The sequence below is a fragment of the Pseudorca crassidens genome, chromosome 3 (assembly GCF_039906515.1).
Source record: "Pseudorca crassidens isolate mPseCra1 chromosome 3, mPseCra1.hap1, whole genome shotgun sequence".
NCBI classification, from domain to species: domain Eukaryota; kingdom Metazoa; phylum Chordata; class Mammalia; order Artiodactyla; family Delphinidae; genus Pseudorca; species Pseudorca crassidens.
The window spans coordinates 28,966,802-28,987,143 of record NC_090298.1 but is presented as its reverse complement, the minus strand read 5'-3'; the positions used below and the strand labels follow the sequence as shown (position 1 = coordinate 28,987,143).

Sequence of the window (20,342 nt, the reverse complement as noted above, 5' to 3'; positions counted from 1 at the left end):
TTTAAAATAATATGTAAAATTGCCTAACATATAGTAGATACACAATCAATTTCTTCTCCCTTACCCCATGCCCCCATCTTTGTATTCCCAAGTTGAATTAAAAATATAAGTGTGTGTATAAAATTATTTTATATAAGGCATTCTGCAATAGTTACAGTTCATTTGAAGCTGGAAGGTTTCTCCCTCCCCTGAAGATTAGAATTTTCAGTCAAAAGAATATATAAGGCATGTTATCTGATAATTCTTCACACACACAAAAATTTTTTTTTGTCAATCAGACCACTCTTTCCCTTGACCATAAGAGCACAAGTTACAGAATGATAATGCCTTTCATCAAGAGCTTGTAGGGGGATAATCAGCCAAGCTGTCTGACCTGCCTGAGCAACCTGGCCTCATTTTCCCCACCCTTCAAATGGGAAAAAGGATTTGCCCTTCCTAGATATTTGGTGGGTATCAGACGTAACTCAGTGTGTCATAGAAGGTGAGCTAGGGATTCAGACGACCCAGTGCTGGCTCTCCTATTAGTTCTGTCACCCTGAGCTACTTAATTTTTCCATGACTTAATTTTCTTATCTGTAAATTAAACAGAAAAATACCTACCTCATATGCTTGTGGTATAAGACTGAGTGAAATAAATTATGTAAAGCACTTAGGACAGTGTCTAGGATGTAGTTATACTTTAGTAAACGTTCCAACACTTAGAACAGTGCATGTACAAAACAGGTCAACAGTGTGGAATGGACGAATGAAATATGCACTCAAATTTATTCTGAAAGAGGAACAAGGCTATCTTTCACATAAGCACAAAAACCTTAGTCACTGCCTCGTGTGACAGCAGTAGACATTCACTAGACTCTAATTTATGGGCCTGTGGACTTAATTCCATATTTAACTCTGGACGTTCGGACATCTCCCTGCCATTTCCCATTTGACTTCTAGATTCATGGCTTTTTAGAGGAGGCAGGCATGACTCATGTCATTTCCTTACCATTCCGTCACCTACCCTACCATGCCAAGTGCTTACAGTTTTGGAAACAGATTGCTTTTAAGGATGTGAAGATATTTGAAAACTCTAGGGAATAGTAAACCTTTTATTATTCTTTTTTTTTCTTCTGATAATCTGATGGGCCCACTCGCGTATCTAAATATTCTGATTCTCAGAGGATCCCTAACTCAACTGTGAAACAGTTAAGTCTCATTCTGGCTTGAACAAATTTCAGGAACTTTGTTTCCATATGGAACACAACTTTCCCTTAAAATGCACGCGCTATGCATAACTCACGGACCTCCAATAAACTGTCTTCGTTAACTGTTCCTTCCTCATCTTTTAAGTTGTCATACCTGATGACAAAAGTAGGTGGCAATTCAGGAAAAAAAGGAATTTTACAGTAAGTATGAGAGGCGGCACAAGGAAGGGCTAACAGTCTGTAAGTTCAGATCAAGTTCAGCTCCAACACTTAAAGCTTATCACCTTGGGGCTTCCCCGGTGGCGCAGTGGTTAAGAATCCTCCTACCAATGCAGGGGACACGGGTTCGATCCCTGGTCCGGGAAGATCCCACATGCCGCAGAGCAACTAAGCCCGTGCACCACAACTACTGAGCCTGCGCTCTAGAGCCCACGAGCCACAACTACTGAGCCCACGTGCCACAACTACTGAAGCCCGCGCGCCTAGAGCCCGTGCTCCACAACAAGAGAAGCCACCGCAATGAGAAGCCCGTGCACCGCAACGAAGCATAGCCCCCCTCGCCGCAACTAGAGAAAGCCCGCACGCAGCAATGAAGACCCAACGCAGCCAAAAATAAATAAATAAAATTTATATATTAAAAAAAAAAGCTTCACCTTGGATAGTTTGTTTAACCTCAGCTCAGTTTCTTTGCCCTCTCTCTAATGACATAATCATTGCACTAACTACCTCAGTGGTGGCTGTGAGGATTAAATGGGACAGAGCACACGAAGCTTAGACCATGGTGTATGCGTTTGGCAAATACGAGCCTCTTTTACTATCGTTTGAGTCTCTGGGTCTTTGGCTCTGAATATTTTTCTCCCTTTATATAGAGAGTACAAGACAATCATGTAATTCCAGGCCTTAGCCATAAAAGTCCAAGCTTGTCTAAGCCCAGATCTTACCTGCCCAAAGCAATTGTTAGGTCTTTCTCTGAGACCTGTAATCCAGAAGCACCTCCCTTATATGATTTTTTCAGCTCCTCCATGTTTCTCTCTGACTTCTGCAGGTTGAAATAAGCCTCTCTGCCAGTGAAACAGTCAAGGAGAATGCCAGGGACACAAACCCCCCACACTGATTAGGGGCAGCAGTGGGTAAGCAAACAAAAGGGGCCCTTGGGAAAACGAAGCAGTATTTGAAAATGCACCCTTCCCTGTGTTCTCTATTTTCCATATATATATGCTGTCAAGAAGGGAGAATTCTTCAGAAAAGGAACAGGGCCCTGGGTGTCCTGTGGTATTGCTGCAGTCCAGGGCTAGGATGGGTGGTGAGCATTTGGAGTGAACGGAAACCGTAAATTACGCTGGATTTCCTTAGAGGCATCTACTGCATGACAACCATTATTCATTTTTCCCAAGTGGGTTTCTGTAAAAGAGAGGAACTAAATCTGCTGAAAGGGACTTCCTGGGTCATTTAGAAAGTCCAAGCAAAGCAGGTTTTGGGCGAGAGGCAAATAGCAGGAAAGAAAATCCCCTTAATTCCCAAATATCCTTCTATCCCACATTTTCAATAGCCCTCCACTAAGGGCATAAGAGAGGAAGGAAACGTATCAGATTTTGCAAGCTGAGCATCAGAACCAAAAAAGTAGAGAGGGGGATGTGTAGAGAGGAGAGACTGGGGACACATGGGCTCAGAGAGGGCTTATGATTATTCATGAACATGAAAGACCCTGAACAGTTTTCAAGTGGAGATGGTACCAAAAGGAGCTGTCAAAATCACAAGCTTTTTGAGGAGAGGCATATATAACAGCTCCCCTCTGGAAATATGGAGAACTCTTTCTTTTGTCTATTTTGCTTGGCCTCTGGTTTCATGGGCAGTGTTCTCAACGGCATTTCAGAAAAACTAAAATGATCATGTGTACATTAAATCAGAGGTTTTGAGCTGTATGTTACAATCACCTGGGGCTTTTAAAAATCTCAATGAACAGATGCACCCCAGACCTACTAAATCAAACTCTCTGCGGTGGGACCCAAATAGCAATAATTCTGAAAGCTCCCCCAGGGGATTACAACGTGCAGCCTACTTTGACAAACAGTGCTTTAAATTACCATTCATTTTCTGTCTTCCTACATGGCCACCACCGCTATCACCTGCGTCCTCATTGCTAACACTGTCTTGAGTGCTCTGAGGAGCGGGACAGGCTCCAAAAGCTTTCAGCTGGCCAGGGGATGTGTCCCCAGTGACAACCCTCCCATGGCTTAACTCAGAGCTCATATGACTAGACACAGGAGGAACATTCGTACTTTCTAGATGGACAGCAGAGGCTTGTGGAAGACCTGGATGTCAGAATGGAGCTACGAGGCCTCGGTTTCACCTCTTACCCTGTGCGAGACGACCCATGTGGCACACGTGGCCCCTGGCCCTGATCTCCAGACCCCGCTGGGAAGGGAAGGATATCAACTCTGTAGGAGCCAGGCCACCCCCAGAGTGCAGTAGAGCATGACCAGAGTTTCCAGGATTTCCTTTCTCTCCTTGTCTGAGGTCGTGTTTCCCTTCCAGGTCAGCAGTGTGTTCTTGGCAGACTCGGCACGTTTCTTGGCCTGAGCTGGGAGACCTGGGGAAGTTTGAGGGTGGATGGCAAGATGAGAAACATTAAAAAGGTTTTTCAGTCAAAGACATTCCTGGGAAGGGGAAGGAGGGCATTGCGGTTGTCATCTGGCCTTTAGTATTGGTTCCCCAGATTGGCAGTGCAGTAGAATCATCTGGAACGCTTGTGAAGAATACAGGTTCCTGGCTCCCCCCATCCTGCCCCTCACCCCAGACGTACTGAGTTGGAATCTCTAGAGGAATAGTGTCCAAGACTCTATATTTTGAGTTAACTCCACAAATGCTTCTTATGCAGCCATCCTGGCATTCGTCTACGGACTCGGTTTGGAAATCACTGATGGAGTCAGGAGTGGAAGCTGAGTATCACATTCCCAGTCCACTGCTAATGCCATGTGACCTTTGCAATCCACAACGCTTCTCCATCCTCCAAATGCAAAATGACAACAAAATTATAGAAGCTGCCCTTTTACCAAACACATGGAGATAGTCCAGGAATGAACTAGGCTATGCCACAGACTGCTTTGCTTCATTTGAGCTTTCTGGAAAAGGCATTCTATAAAGTCAAAGGGCTTATGAATACAATTACTTCCATCTGGGGATTTTTTTCAATCCAAGATGAAGCTGGTATTCCGGGCACTTACTTGAACTATTAGTCCAGTTAACAGAGGGAGACTTAGGAGTATTCAGTTTACAGAACTATTTCCTCATCTTCTAGCCTAGCTCATGTCTAGTGATCCCTGATGGGAAAGGGAAACTCTGGAGAAAAGAGAAAAGCCAGCAGAGAACACATAGGGGTTCTCCTCCACCCTACTGAGGACTGCCATGGCTGCTTCAGCTCTCCTCTTGGCAGCCCCCAGGGTCTGAAAAACATATTCACCCCTGCCACTGTGGGGAGCCCCACTGTACCTCTGATGCTCCGCTCACACCTCAGCCCTCAGTTTGCTCTCCGTTTGGCCCTTGGAGCCCGCTTTCACAGTATGGGTGCAGTCAGTGGCAACAGAGATAATTTGAAAGGACTTGCATTTGATGCCTGCAGCCCTCCTATGTTCCAGATGTGCAGGTCCTTAGTGAATTGCAGCAATGGGAACACAGTTTCTCTGGAAGAGTCCTAAAAGTGACCCAGAAGCTGAGAAGTCTTTGTAGAACACTCGGAGATGCCTGTTCTGTAGGTCTCAACTGAAAAGAAAACTGGACTCTGTGGTGAAAGAGAGGGCTGCATCTCAAGCTACCAGATGACAGTGGTCCTCAAATTGCATGGCGCGTCATAAGCACCCTGTTAAAATGCAGATTCCTGGGCCTCCCATAGTTACGGTTCAAAAGTTCTAAGGTGAGAACCAAGGATTCAGATTTATAACAACTATCTTAGGTGATACTGATGTAGGCTGTCTGAGGACCACATTTGGAGAAACAGTGAGTTAGTAAAGCCTTTTTACAGGAAGTGGGACTCATCTCCTTTCTGAAGAGTAGGTAGGGTTTTGGCTGATGGAGAAGAACGAGAACGGGTTTCCACTTGGAGTAAACAGCCTGAGGACATAAAGACAGAATAAGCGTGTGTGTGTGTGCGTGCGCGCGTGCACGCACGAGCACACTCGTGCACACGTGCACCAGTGGGGTGGAGTCGGGGGGTACTGTAGTATTAGGGAAGGCTGTAAGAAGACCAGTCTGCCTGAAGGGAGGTTTAAGTTGAAAGACACATAATGTATGAATTGGATGGAGAAAATGGAGTCTTGGGTGCCAAGGTGAGGAAGCTGGACTTGATCTGCTAGGTAACAGGGAGTCTTCATAGGTCTTGAGAAGGCAGCAGCGACAGAAAACTCTGCCAGGGAATCAGGCCAAGACACCAAAGTAGGAAACCGAGAGTCTTTTTATCAAATAGATTACTTTCCACAACCATTTGGGCCCTTGGGAGCGTGTCAATAATGAGTGCGGGAACCACGTTTAGACGCTTCCCTGGGTCCACAGGAGGGAGAAAAGTGAAACTGGATGAGCTATTGAAAACCACCCCCAAATCAGCACAACATTGCTTCTGGGCTCCTAAACAGAAAACAAATCCTAAAGTTGTTCTGAGGCTTTGCAAGGCTGCCCCCTCAGATCCACACCCCAGCCCTAGGGGTCCAGTGCTGGCTGTGAAATCCCCAAGAGGAACCCTTTTCCTCTAAACCCAGCAGCTAATTGATTATATAGTTCCCTGTCTCCCCTTCACCATGCCCGCACTGTGGTCCTTCTAATGAAAAAGCTGAGCTGGTAACCAATGGACTAAAGTAAACTGAACTAGGATCTCGATTTAAAACAGCTCATTCAACTTTAAAATCATCCCTAAAGAAAAAAATGACTCCTTTACTCTTCCCAGAATCCACTCTGGTCTCCAAAGTGGAGTGCTTGTACCCCTATGGGTATGCAAGATGACATAAGGATGTGGGGAAAAAATTAAAATTTCTCTGCTTTTAAAAACAATCTTTTTTGTTTTCTATTTTTATGAATATAATATTACATAACATTTAATACTATTGTACATAGTTTATAATAAATACATATTTATGGAGAGTGCTCAAAACATTTTTTGTGAAAAGAGAGCTAATTCTCAAGAGTTTAGAGACCACTGCTCTAGACGAATGCTTTCTAAAGTTTTCAAGTATGAAAAAGCTCCTTTTTCATTAAAAAAAAATCTGTGATAATATTTTTATAGCATTTCCTACATGAGAAAATTCAGGATGACAAAGTATGAAGAGTCAGAATCTAATATTCTGAAATGCATTTGCTTTTTACTAATTGCAAGAACACCCTCTTTTATGTAAAAATAGTGCTCTGCATATATGTGTCTGTGTAAGACTCATTTCCTCTCTCTCTAGAGGATGCTCACAGACTGGTGACCTTGTTCCCTAACTCCAAGTCCCACCTCCCTGAATCCGATGTCTGTTCCAAGACCACGTCATTTTCCTTTACTTGCCCTCCCCAGCCAGGGACACCAGCCTTCTCCCTGCACCAACAGGGCAGCAACTATAGAAGTAAAAATCAAGGTGGCAGCAAGACCTGCTCCTGGAGCCTGAGATTCAGAAATCACAAGGGCATATTAATGAACTGGAAAAGCGGTCCAGAGGTTGTCCACCAAATGTATCGATCATTTTGCTTTAGTTTGGGGTAAGATTCCACCACTGATTTCTGTTACTCTGACTCAGGCCACAGAGAATCTTCTCGGAGCTACTCAGTCTTTGGAGGCTGCTGCTGTCACCTTTGACCATCACCTATATTTAAGAAGTTCTCGTGGTACAGTGATTAAGACAGCAGGGTCTTAGGGCCAGACTTCCAGGTACAGAAGCTGGCTCAGCCACTTACTACTTGAATGAGTTACTTAATCTATCTGTACTTCAGTTTATTCACCTATAAGATGGCAATGAAAATACCTCCCACCTCGTACGGTTGTTGCAAGGATTAATTTAATTAATTTATGAAAAAGGATTAAATAGTGCCTGACACAGGAATGAAATGAGCTTAAATAAATATTACCCGTTATCATCATCATTACTACCAGGGTCCATTCCCCTTAAGCAATTTATTATACTTGTCCTTATGTACTCTGGACATTCTTCATAAAGCTGCTTACAGAATCTCTATAAAGGCTCCTTCTCAAACGCACACTCACTTCAGATAGGTACCAGGCTCCCTGCAGGTCAGACCAACTGCTCTTTATCATTCCCTGTTGTTCCTGTACCAGCTTTTTTACCAACTAGACAGAGAAGGTAGGGTTCATGACTTATGCATCTTTTTCGAGATTTCTGCAACACTTAGAGCCCCAGATACCTGGAAGGTTCCCAGTAATAACAGGCTAACAAATTAATTCATTGCTTCATTAATAATAGGCAAAACACCAGGAAACTGCTTGCCCATGTTACTGTCTTCTCCTTCCTGAACACATGGAAACAGTGGTCACAAGGTGACCAGCCACCTCCACCTGCCCTTTTCTCAACCACTGAAGCCCTAGGCTCGGGAAGGTTCTCGCCAGGTCAGCTGGTGACAGAGTTCCACTTCTAGTGTCCCTTACCCTGTTTCACCAACCATCAGTCTTTTACACTCTCTGCTTCGCAAAGGCCTCGCGTTTTTTTGTTATTGACTCCTGAACCCCGCTGCATCGATTGCTCCATTTTTTAAAACCTTCAAACTCTCTATCTGGCTCCTTCTTCACTGCCTAAAATGTTCCCAGGTCGCCTCCTCTTATAAAATTAGCTTCAAATGACCTTTCTGCCTTCCCTAGCTACCCTCCTGTTTCCCCTCATCCCTTTCACTATGCAGGACGTGGCATACACAGCCTAGGCTACCGGCCCATGCCTTCCCCTCATCCCTGGGATCTGGCATCTGCTCCAACCCTTCTGCAGAAATGGTTCTCGCGAGGTCCCCAAGGGCCTCGTACTGAGTAAGTGCAGTCGCAGTTTCTTGTATCCCCATCTCATGGCAGCATCAGACACCTAGGCTGCTTGGCTTCTCCCGTTGGCTCCCAAGGCACTGCTCTAACTCAGCTCTCCTTGATAAACCTTCTCTATTGGACTCTTTGCTCACTCTACCAGGGTCCTCTGTTCCCTTCCATTAATATGTCCATTCTCCAAGGGTCTGTCTTTCCATTTCTTCCTTTTCTTCTCTCTCCTCTCAGAAGTTTTATCAACTCCTATAACGTCAACCTCGGCCTTCATGCTTATAATTTTCCATTTCCCCTCCCTAGTTCTGGTCTCAAATATTCTTCCATGCTTACGATTCCCCTTCTCTCCTCCCCAGTTCTGGTCCCAACTTTCCAGCACCTAGTAAAAATATACTTGTGGATTTCTCCGTTGTAATTCAAAATCAATATATCAAAAACCAGACCCGCCATTCCTCTCCCACTTCGCTATCTTTCCTGACCGGCTTATCTCTGATGATGGCATCTTGAGGGGCCTGAAACTTCATGGTCATCTTGGGGCGTCACTTTTCCTCAACCCCAAATCCAATGCCATGTCCTGCCAATTCTTCCTTCACAGCCCTTTTTTAACTATCATTTTTGAATAGGTAATACATTCCCATGGTTCAAAAGTTAACATTATAGGAAAAGGTAAATGTTGAGCGGTCTCACTTCAAATTCTATTCCCTTTCACAAGCAGCCTCTAGGTAACTTTTGTTTCTTTCTTGTGTTTCCTTCAGTGTTTCTTGATGTGAATATAAGCACATATTCTCATTTCTCTCCCCTCCTTCTTACCTGAAAAGAGGTATGTTACAAACACGGTCCTGCGTTGTGCGTTCTCTGTTGCCTAAAGATGTATCCAGGAGATCTTTCCCTAGTGGTAGGTAAGCCCTTTCTAAGGCTGTATATACCACATAGTGTACATTAGTCCTTCAGTGATGAGTATACTTGGTTGTTTCCAATCTTCTACTATCATAAACAATGCTGCAAAGAATAATATCATCCATTTAAGTGTGTATTCAGGAAAGAGTCCCAAAAGTGGGATTTCTGGCTTAAAAGGTAAAGGTATCTGTCCTTCATAGACTCTTAAATCCTTACCTTCTCACTCATGCCCCCTGTCACCAGCCTGGTTTTACACCTAGAGGTAAACAGCTAGATGAGATAGCTTCCATTCTAGCTATCATTGCTAGACTGACCTTTCCAAAAGCACACTTTGACTTATTCATCCCCCTGCTGGAAAATCTCTAATAGTCCTCCTTGTCTACCAAATAAATGACTAATTCCTCAGCCTGCCCAAAGCGCCCTCCTTTCCAGGTTCATCTGAGTGGTCCTTACCGTATCTAGCCAGCGCTGCTGATTACTTTCTAAACACACGCTGCACTTTCCCACCTCCATGCGTCTGCGAGGCCTTGTTCTTCATCAGAAATGCCCACCCCTTCTTCTGCCTACCCAACCCTACTCATTGTTAAAGGGCCTTCTTGAATGGTACCTCTTCCTGAATCTATCACTTACTACCTTCAGTCAGAAATGATTTCACCCAGCACCCCCAAAGCCCTGCATTTAAACCAGTCCCACGGCCTTCTGGTGCCTTCCAGTGCCTTCTATCGCAGTTGTCCGTGGGTAGCTCACCTTCCATACGAGGTTGTAAGTTCTCTGAAGTCAACGACTGTGCCTTCTGCCCCTTATAGTTCCCAGAGCCCTCGTCCAAGAATTTCACATATACAAGTGTCTCATTAAATACTTACTGGAAGACCATTTATCGAGAGAAATCAGCCTTCTGGCTTGACGCCCTTCCCCCATTGCTGGAAAAGGCTCCCAGGGAAATGAGGCAGGCAGGTCTGCCGGCCATAAAGCACGCGCATGTGCAGCGAGGCGGGAGCACACACAGACGCATGCGTCCCTCCCGCACGGGAGCCTGGCTCATAAATTCTGTCCATTTTGCAGCAGTTACAGGATTAATGACAACAAAACTAAGTGGAATTCAGCGAGCACTTCATCCCTCGTGAAGGTCCGTGATTTTTCAAAGCTTTCGTTGTTTTATTTGAAGGACCACAGACTTCAAAAAAAGTTAAAGTGAAGAAACTGGGTAAGGCCTATACCTGAAATAAGAGACCCTAGGCTATTCTCAAGGTACGGCCATAATCAAAACCTATTCTAGAAAAACTCTAGGCTAGGCCTCAGAAAGTCTGGGTTCAAGACTGAGTGCTGTTATATTATGTGGGCATTTCAGCTAATCAGGAAGTTGTTTTTCCCATCTAGAAAAAACAAACACACAAAAAGACCTTCTTTTACAGGAAAACTTTTTCCCCTCCAACCTACTACTCAAATGTGGTTCTCCATTCATGCGGCAGGAAGAACTGTGAATTAGGGAAAAGAGGGTGGTGCTCCCGCCATCTTTTGTAATATAACCTGTTTACCTGTCTTGAGTTAGTCTGGAATCTAACTGGAAAAGCAAAACTCAAAGTCTACTGTGGCTATTCATAGAAAGGGTTGATTTCAGAAGATGAAGGCCAACCTCCTTCCACAGACCTACCATAGTAATCTCTCTAAAGAAAGGGAGGCCGTGTCTGCCTGCCCTCGGTTCAGACAAACATCCCCCGCAAACGCTTCTGGTACTTTCCTCTCAGGTTCAAGCTGCCATCACCTCAGGTCAGAATTTCAAAAATAGTTACCTAAGTGGTCTCCCTGAATCTGGGCTCTCCCAGGGCCCAAGGAGTATACTTGTTGGTGCCAAACCAAGTGTCAATGACTTGCCAACTGACAAATCCATGGGTCTGTCTTCGGCCTTCACCTCATTTGACCTCTCTCTGCCATCTGACTCTGCTGAAACCACACTGCACTTCCTTTTGAAGCCCCTTCTCCGCCCTTGGCTTCCATGACTTGGCCCCTCCTGATTCTATTTCCTTGCTGGCTCCGCTTCCGCTACCCAATCCTAACGCTCTTGTCCTCCAGGCTTCTGTCCTCTGCTTTCCTTCCCTCATTATTACCTTTACGATCCCTGTCACACAGCCCGCCTCATCCATGGACTTCCCCGCTTCCTGACAAGGTGTGAGTTGGGGACAGGATGGACCCTCCCCTGGGCAACCCGCCCCCCCCGACTGTGGTTCTGTGTGGGCTCAGTGTGGCTGGCTCCCCCAGACCCAGCCGGGGAAATCGAGTACCTCTCAGTGTCACGTAGCCATAAGCCAGGGTGGCCAAAGCCTGTGCACATTTCCAGGGTTCTTCCCCAAAAATAATCCGAGAAAGGATGACACAGCGAATCAGCTCCTCATTTGCTTGGGTATTCTGCAGAGAGCAAACAAGTCATTACACTTTGTGGAAAGGAGGAAAATCTCCAGCCTGTATCTTATCACTGGATTGCAGGACTGCGTCCACTGTCAACTTTTTCTCTCCTCCCCCCTTCCCAGACCACAGCCAATCCATCAAGCCCTCTTGGCTCCACCCTATTCCTAAGTTCTAACGCTACACACGTCTCATTTCTGCCACGTGTACCTAGTCCAAGCCACCCTCATCTTTGACCTGGGTGAACACAGCCCCTCTTAATTGCCTCCACTCTTGCCCCCCATAGTCTATTTTCTACATCCTAGCCAGAGTGACTTCTTTTAACCTCTTATTGTGAAAAACTTTAACAGTATACAAAAAGAGCATGGAGAATGAGTCAGCTTCATCGCTCACAGCCAATCTGGTTTCATACCTATGCTCCTCAAGCATCCACCCTCTCCCTCTACGATTCTGAAGCAAAGCAAAGATATTAAATCATTTCATATTTCATAAGTATCTCCAAAAGATACAGACTTAGAAATATAACCACAAAATCATTATCTCACCAAAATATTAATAATGATTCCTTACTATCAAATACCTAGTCTCATAAACCTAATAATTACCTCATAAAGCTAACATTTCTTTTACAGTTTAATTGTCCATACACTGAGATCAGTCTCATGAGTCTCTTTTCATCAATGGGTTCCACCTCCATTTCTAATTCTTTTCATTGCAAATTATTTATTGAAGAAACTGAGTTATTTGGTTTATAGTGTTTCCCCAAAATGGAAATTTGGTTGAATCTTTATGGTGTCACTCAACATGTCCTTCCAGTCTCCATTCTGCCTTTATATTGGTGGTTGATTTAGAAGTTTGGTTACCTTTAGCTTTTTTTTTTTTAAGCAAAACTACTTCATATGTTCTACCATCAGAAGACACCTAACCTTGGGTTGTCTCTTTCTGCTAAAAGCACAACTATATGAATTAATCTATAAAAGATTATAAAACGCTGATATCCTAATTCTATCATTCCCTCTTCATATGTTAGGTGGAATAACTTTATAAAAAGAAATCTCCTCTCATCTCCTTCTTAGTTACCCAATAGTACAGTTCGTATCAGAAGGACAGGATACATGATTTAATCATTCTCTTTATTTATCAGCTTTCCAAATAATGAGTTCATTCACTAGCATCCTCCAATGGTGACCAAATAGCTAGTTATTTATCATTCTTCTTCTTATTATTATTATAATAAACATATCTGGATTTTTAAACAAACCTGATGTTCCTGAACATAGCAAACTAATTTCTAACTTGGGGCTTGTACACCTGTTGCCCCCCCAGCTTGGGACACTCTCACACATCGTTACCCTCTTCTGTCATTTTCATTGCATTCACCTCAGACACGCCTTCCTTGGCCACCTTATCTAAAGCAGACTCTCACCCCATCACTTACTATCCCATTGCCTATCTGATTTTTTTCTTCATGGCACTCTCTCTGATATTGCAGTAACTATTATTTTGTTTGTCTATGATCTGTCTCCCCAAATAGAAAGTAAGTTCCTCAAGAACAGTTTATTCCTGGGGCTTCCCTGGTGGCGCAGTGGTTAAGAATCTGCCCACCAATGCAAGGGACACAGGTTCGAGCCCTGGTCCGGGAAGATCCCACATGCCACGGAGCAACGAAGCCTGTGCGCCACAGCTACTGAGCCTGCGCTCTAGAGCCTGCGTGCCGCAACTACTGAGCCCACGTGCCACAACTACTGAAGCCCACGTGCCTAGAGCCCGTGCTCCACAACAAGAGAAGCCACCGCAATGAGAAGCCTGCACACCGCAACAGAGAGTAGCCCCCGCTCGCCACAGCAATGAAGACCCAACACAGCCAAAAATAAATAAATAAATTTATAAATTTAATAAATAAATAAAAGAACAGTTTATTTCTCATGTTCACTGCTGTATGCTCCATGCAGAGAGGAGGCGCACATTCAGTATTTGCTGAATAAATCATCTCTCGATTGGCAAAGATAAGTATGAGGCGGGGAGAGAGCCCCTGGCTCTGTAGAACTGACAGGCAGAGCTCTCTAAGAAATCAGAGAACTGCACCTTCAGGTCACAGATGTCAGTAACTCTACAAACACAGTCATCGACTGGCTGCGCTAACTGACAAAGTCAGGCATTCATTTCCCGGTGAGGTGAAAACGGCACTTCAAGGACTCAAAAGCCTGGAGTTTCAACCCTCTGTTTACTGACTGTGATGTCTGGGGCAAGATCACCCTGAGTCCCAGCTTCCTTTTCTATCTGGAAATCTATACCATCTACCTCATGGAGTTACTGTAGGGAAAGTGAGTCAACATCAAAGTGATCCGAATCTGTTACGTGTTATCTGCATGTAACCATTTACAGAGTAACACACAGACAGAGTGGTCCAAGGACTGCTCCCTTCCGATCCCCATGATTCCCGTCCCCCCACCCCATCTCCTTCCTACCCTGATGCTTCACCCCTCCCAGTTCAAACACACAGACGCAAACAGTGTTAGAGCGACATTTCCCCTCGTGTTTTAGAAACATCCATTCAGTCAGAATTTTTGAGAGTTCTGCACGGGCTGAACGCACAGTAAATACTAAGTTCTATTCTGAGGGAGAAGCATAACATCATGAAAAATCACTGGAATGAGAGTCCAAAGCCTTGAGTTCTGTCCTGGCTCTGGACATTCTGTATTCATTCATCCCCACACTTCCCGCCCTGGGGAAACTGAGACAACCAGTATGGGCTCTAGAGGTCAATCCAGGGCTGCTGCTCCTGCCACCAATATTCCTGTCCTTCAGGGCTGTGAGCGCTGAGCTGGGCTAGATATAACTCCTAAATCTAAATCTTTGTCATTAACCAAACTGGTCAAGGAGCTGTCAAGTCTTTTTTTTTTTTTTTAATATTTATTTATTTGGTTGTGCTGGGTCTTAGTTGCGGCAGGCGGGTTCCTTAGTTGTGGATTGTGAACTCTTAGTTGCAGCACGCATGTGGGATCTAGTTCCCAGACCAGGGATCAAACCCGGACCCCCTGCATTGGGAGTCTTAACCACTGCGCCACCAGGGAAGTCCCAAGGAGCTGTCAAGTCTTAAAAGCCCACACTTGCATTCCACAGCAGTTGGTACTTGTCTTTCTAGAAGTGATCACTCTAGCCTGGGTTTATGAAATACTATTGGATCCAGGTCAGGATGATGGTCCTTTGCAAGTTTCTGGGTACTTTACAGAGGTAACTTTATATTATAAATACATCCATCTAGGGAAGTATCAGCTTCTATCATCTCCCTCTGAAGTGCCTCTCAGCCTTTCCTAAGCCATCTGCAGAGGTTTTTTTTTCACACATGTACGTTAAGATCATTTTTTCCTTTAGCCAGGAATGGCCAGGAAGTCAGGAAGTCAGCACATGAACTCCTTTGTTGATAAGTAATGCTCTGGGAGCAGGTCGGTGCCTGTGTGTTAATCGTGAGGGTCACTGACATGCTTTCTCGGGTTCCCGCATTTTGAACACTCTTGCTAAACGCTTGCTCTGAGGTCCCAGTTCCCAAGTCCTTGCTTTGCTCTTGAAAATGGATACCTACACTCTCTGACCCCTGCTGCTACCGCCCACTTCCGGTCCTTTGGTTTGCTTATGATTCCACTGTAACCACAGGCATCTCACCGTATCCTTGCCAGGTCTGAGCCTAGACTCTGTCTGGCTACCCTTGTTCTCAGCCTCCTGCCTCACTATCCTGGCCTTCTTGTTACCCAAAAGATATTATGCTGAAACCTTTCAGGAGAAATCAAAAGATGATTTTTTAATTAACGTAATCAAACAGCAACAGGAAGAAGCAAACAAGTTTTAGTTTAAAGCTAGGAGCACAAACACTCCAAGGAGGTATGCACAGTGACCCACGTGTGGAGCCCGAAGGCGGGCTGGCTACCGACTATGCTCTGCTTTCTTTTCTTCCACTTATAGAGAAATATAACACCTTCCTCTACTTCATGTCCTTCGATCTGCAATTAAGGAAGAACTTCTCTAGTCATGGACGTATTTTTAAATGGAAAACCCAGTGAGTTTTTTGTTTTATTATCATTTTTCCCTTAATCAGCTGAGCTACGTTCTTCTGGGATTGGGCCGGTTTCTCTTTGGGAAGAGACATACGGTCTATGGCCTTCTCCTCCTTGGCTTTAGCATCTTGTTCGCTCTCTCCAGACCCACTAGTGGGATACAACTCATCTGTTTGCTGATGCTCTGGGATCTTGGTTTGCTGTGACCTGTGGGTACCAGAGAGGGACACGGAGTCAGGTTTAACCCTGCATATCTCAAACAAGGCAGCACTGAAGGACAGAGCCCTCCCAACTGGGGGCTAGGAATATGATCTCTAAAATAAACCTGTAGAGTAAAGCTAGGTGGTGAACTCACGTCACCTGAAAAGCCAAGAATTAGAACGGCAATGTAGTGGTTCCAATCAAACAGATTTAGGGAACCTCCCACCTATGGCAGAGTCGCAGCCCTGCTGCTTACCAACCACATGACCCTAAGTAAGTTACTGGTTTGCTTCACTGTAAAATGAAGTCAATATGAATACCCACCTGATGAGGTTATGGGATTAAATCAGATAATACTCATAAATCACTTAGCCTGCTATTTAGTAAGTGCTCTTTTAACATTAGGTATTCTTATTTTATGAGCTCCATGACGTGAGGATGTTGAATTGGAAGATCTCCAAGAGCCTTGATGTTCTAAAATTCTGATCCAAACCAGGGGGGAAAATGGACATAATGAAATAAGGTAAAGGGAACTAACATTTTGAGGTCAGAACTTCATGTGTCTTCTTTCATATTTCTTAAAAGCTTCAACATAAATAGTAACTAAAGAGGATGTGGTCCCACCAAGGAGAGGGGAGAGAACCCACACTGGGTCAAGTGCAGATTCAGAAGAGAAATGACCTTCTCAATTATGTTAGAAAAAACAAAACAAAAAAACAAACGTGTTTGAGAAAGAGCTGAGTGGGTTGAAAATCTCCCTCTTCCCCAGCACCCCCTGCCCACCCCCTTATACACACACACACACCCCATGCAGATCTCAGACTATTATGCTGAACATAATTATGAATGGGTAATTGGTATGATAAAGATAAAAGCCCAAAGAGTTAATCTTACATAACAAAAAAGATAACCATATCCTAACTCTACCAGAGACATCATAAAGTGATCCAGAAGAAATAGAATTCTAAGATATTAAGAGCAACAACAGAAATTTTAATTATTAATAAGTTCCCCCAAAGGAATCACCTTTGTATTCACGATAGCTTTTAAAAGTTCAACCATAGTATAGTTTTTAAAACAAAATTTATCTTCCTTTTCCACTGATTAGATAAGTAATGAATTTCCATTGTAAGAAAAACAAAAAGAGGAAAATTTAGAAGGAAAGTAAATGTCAAGCATAACCTTTTACACCAGGTGCGAATAAATGACATCCTAATACCCATCCAGAGCCCTGTTCTAAATAACCTATGTTTATTTAGGCATGTGGGCAAACCAGGTTATGTGGACAGGACAGCAACGTTTCTTCAGGCCCAAGCCCAGGGCCCAGCAGGACTGCCTTCTGCCCACAAACAGAAGTGTGCTTTCAGAAGACATGCAAAGGTTCAATGGAAAAGCCAGGGAAGGCTGGCGCAGCACTGTAATCAGGAGACAGGTGCTAAACCTGCCTGTTCTCTGCCTAGTGAATTCTGTACTCCTCCTCCAACTCGAATGTCACCTCTGCTGGAAGTCTAGCACTGGAGTAGCAGTAGAAACACCCTCTGCAGGGCTTGCAAAAGTCTTCTCCAACTTCTACTATAGTGCGAATCACGCAACAGTCTCATTTTCAAAATCTGCTTTTGTTTCGGAGTCTTCTTTGCTTCCTAGCCAGTTAACTCCACCAGGGCTGGGGCTGAGTCTCATTTGTTTCTAAGAAACCCTGATACCTGGCTCACAGTAAAAACAAATAATGGCTGGTTAAATAATGAACAAATGAATGGAAAAAGAAAGTGTAAGGCCTTTAGGATACCTGAAAAAGACTGAAGGTGGAGGAAATCTGTGACAAGAGATCATAACTCAAGAAAACTCACGGAAAGAAAGCTCAGTCCCTCAATAGAAGGCTTCGCGTAGGCTGCATATTTCACCCACCTGAAGCAGAAGTTCAATCTACTGGGGTCACCAAAGAGATTACTAATTTTGGATATTAAAAATTATAAGCCCCAGGGGCTTCCCTGGTGGCGCAGTGGTTAAGAATCTGCCTGCCAATGCAGGGGATAAGGGTTCGAGCCCTGGTCCGGGAAGATCCCATATGCAGCGGAGCAACTAAGCCCGTGCGCCACAACTACTGAGCCTGCGCTCTAGAGCCCACGAGCCACAATTACTGAGCCCATGTGCCACAATTACTGAAGCCCACGTGCCTAGAGCCCATGCTCCACAACAAGAGAAGCCACTGCAACGAGAAGCCAGCACACCACAAGAGTAGCCCCCACTCGCCGCAACTAGAGGAAGCCCGTGCGCTGCAACGAAGACCCAATGCAGCCAAAAATAAATAAATAAATTTAAATAAATAATTTTTTTAAAAAAATTATAAGCCCTAAATATTTAAATTTCAGCCTTGAATGAAATTAAGCTGAGACCAAAGGGAGCAAGCTTCAACGGCAGGGCCTCAAAGGAAGTAGAAACATTGAGGTCTTGACAAATGACTTGAGACTGCCAAGCCCTGAACTAGCTTTGAACATTTTGCTATGAAAGGTAAAAGACATGCCTGGAGAATATTGACCAGTTAGATATCTGGAAGGATAGTCAGAATAAAATAATTAGGCCAGTTAAATGAAAGATCTGCTAGGTTTCTAACTTATTCTACATGTTGCCATCATAAATGTGAATTCTGACTAGTAAAATTAAATATGAATTATCTGATTATCTCCAAGATACTCTACTGTAAACTCTACATTTTTAACTTCAATTTTATATTTGTATAACCCTTAACCTTAAGATATTTTATGAGATGGTATAGAATTACACTAATACATTAACTACTAGTCTCACGTGGCTATTAAGCACATGAAATGTGTCTGGTCTGAATTGAGATCTGCTGCAGGTGTAAAACACACACCGAAATTCAAAGACTTAATTGAAGAAAAAGTATTTCATGAATTACGTTATGTAATATTTTAGATATACTGAAATAAATAAATATGGTGTTAAAATTAAATTTACTTGTTTATTTTTATTTTTTAATATGGCTACTTAAAAATTTAATATTACATTTGTGGCTTGCGTTATATTTCTACTTGACAGCATTGGTATAGAGCAATGGTTCTCAACCAAGGGTGATACTGCTCTCAGGGGACATTTGGCAATGTCTGGAGATATCTTGGCTTGTCACAACTGGGACAGTGCTACTGACATCTCATAGGTAGAGACCAGGGATGCTACAATGCACAGGACAGCCCTCACAACAAAGAATAATCGGATCCAAAATGTCAATAGTGTCGAGGTTGAGAAACCCTGGTATAGAGGAGTGGTTAAGGAATGGACTCTGGAGTCAGACTGCCCAGTTTGAATAGCATTTACTAGCTGTGTGACTTTGAGCAAATTGCCTAACCTCTCTTTAATTCATATTCCTTACCTAAAAAATGGGGTAATCACAGTAACTCCCTCACAGAGTTTTGGGGAATTAGTTGCGTTAATATGCATAAGTACTTAGAACAGTGCCTGGCACATAGTATTTGCTCAATAAGTATTAGCTGTTATGATGTGAAATTTTTAATTTACTTATTGTCTCTTTATTTCATTAAACAATTTCAATTTCTCATTAATTTTTCTATATTTAATTCTCCATGACTTTACCAATCTTGCTATAAGTAATCTATCTTTATAAAAAAAATTGAAATTTCCCTTAAGTTAGGAAAAAACATTTGTTTTCCATCTTGCATAGGTTGCACAGGTACAAATGGACATTAGAGCAGAACCATTATTAGCATACAACACAGAAGCTCAATCTTCTCTACTATATAATATGCATGCAAAGTTCACCAAGGTTTGCCTTAAGTGGAGGTCCCAATGTTTCAGGCCACTGAGTGAGTATGATACTTACAGATGGAAGCAGAAGTCCCAGTCGGTGTCATTGCTGACAGTCGGGATGCGGATGGGGCTGGCTCGCATCTTCTTCCTACCAAGAATCACATGTGAGGTCAGCTTTGAAAGAAAACGCTTAGAAGTCTGTTCTGTTTTCCCTTTGTTGGATGCTATCGGCATTAAAATGAAACTGCCCAAATACATAACCCATCCTAAATCCACAAATAGACTATACACACACACTCATGTATGGAGACCGTGGAAAGCAGAAATTAAAGACATTTGCCAAATTAAATCCCTGAATCAAATTTCCTTCCTCTAATTTTTACTTCACATTACCTCCAAAATCCCCTACCTTTTTTACCCCTTAAGCCAACACATTAACAGCTCCTGAATCAACAAAACTATGATCTCCTACTCAAGTCAGATACTGTTTTTGCAGGTAACCCGCTCTCACTACTAACAGCGTATTTGTTGGTTAATTCTTCTCCGTGTCCCTTGGGCCATCTCACTACTTGAAAGGTGATCCTAGTTAAGGAGCCAAAACACATGCGTCTGCTTTGGTTGCTGTCATTAGCTGATGGGGGAAATGGCAAAAAATCTGATTTGTAATTATCTGCTAAATTTAACCCTCATGGCTATCCGTGTCGCTTAAATCAAATCGAACTCGAATGCAGTTATTTATTGAACATTGGTACCCACCAAGTCCCTCCTCATTTCACCCTGCAGAATGTCACTCATTCCCACCTGAGCCCTGAGGAGCTAGCTCTCTGACTC

General features: G+C 43.6%; 1 protein-coding gene across 1 annotated transcript in view; it reads right to left on the bottom strand.

The window, feature by feature from the left end:
* TTC23L (tetratricopeptide repeat domain 23 like) overlaps nucleotides 1-20,342 on the bottom strand; it is a 63,199-nt gene that overhangs the window by 42,254 nt on the left and 603 nt on the right. The window contains exons 2-6 of the mRNA XM_067730500.1: nucleotides 19,585-19,659; nucleotides 15,527-15,734; nucleotides 11,355-11,478; nucleotides 3,621-3,777; nucleotides 2,129-2,254 (exon numbers count right to left, since the gene is read on the bottom strand). Of these exons, the coding sequence (XP_067586601.1) occupies nucleotides 2,129-2,254; nucleotides 3,621-3,777; nucleotides 11,355-11,478; nucleotides 15,527-15,734; nucleotides 19,585-19,652 (683 nt within the window). The 5' untranslated portion in view covers nucleotides 19,653-19,659. The remainder of the gene's footprint in view (nucleotides 1-2,128; nucleotides 2,255-3,620; nucleotides 3,778-11,354; nucleotides 11,479-15,526; nucleotides 15,735-19,584; nucleotides 19,660-20,342) is intronic.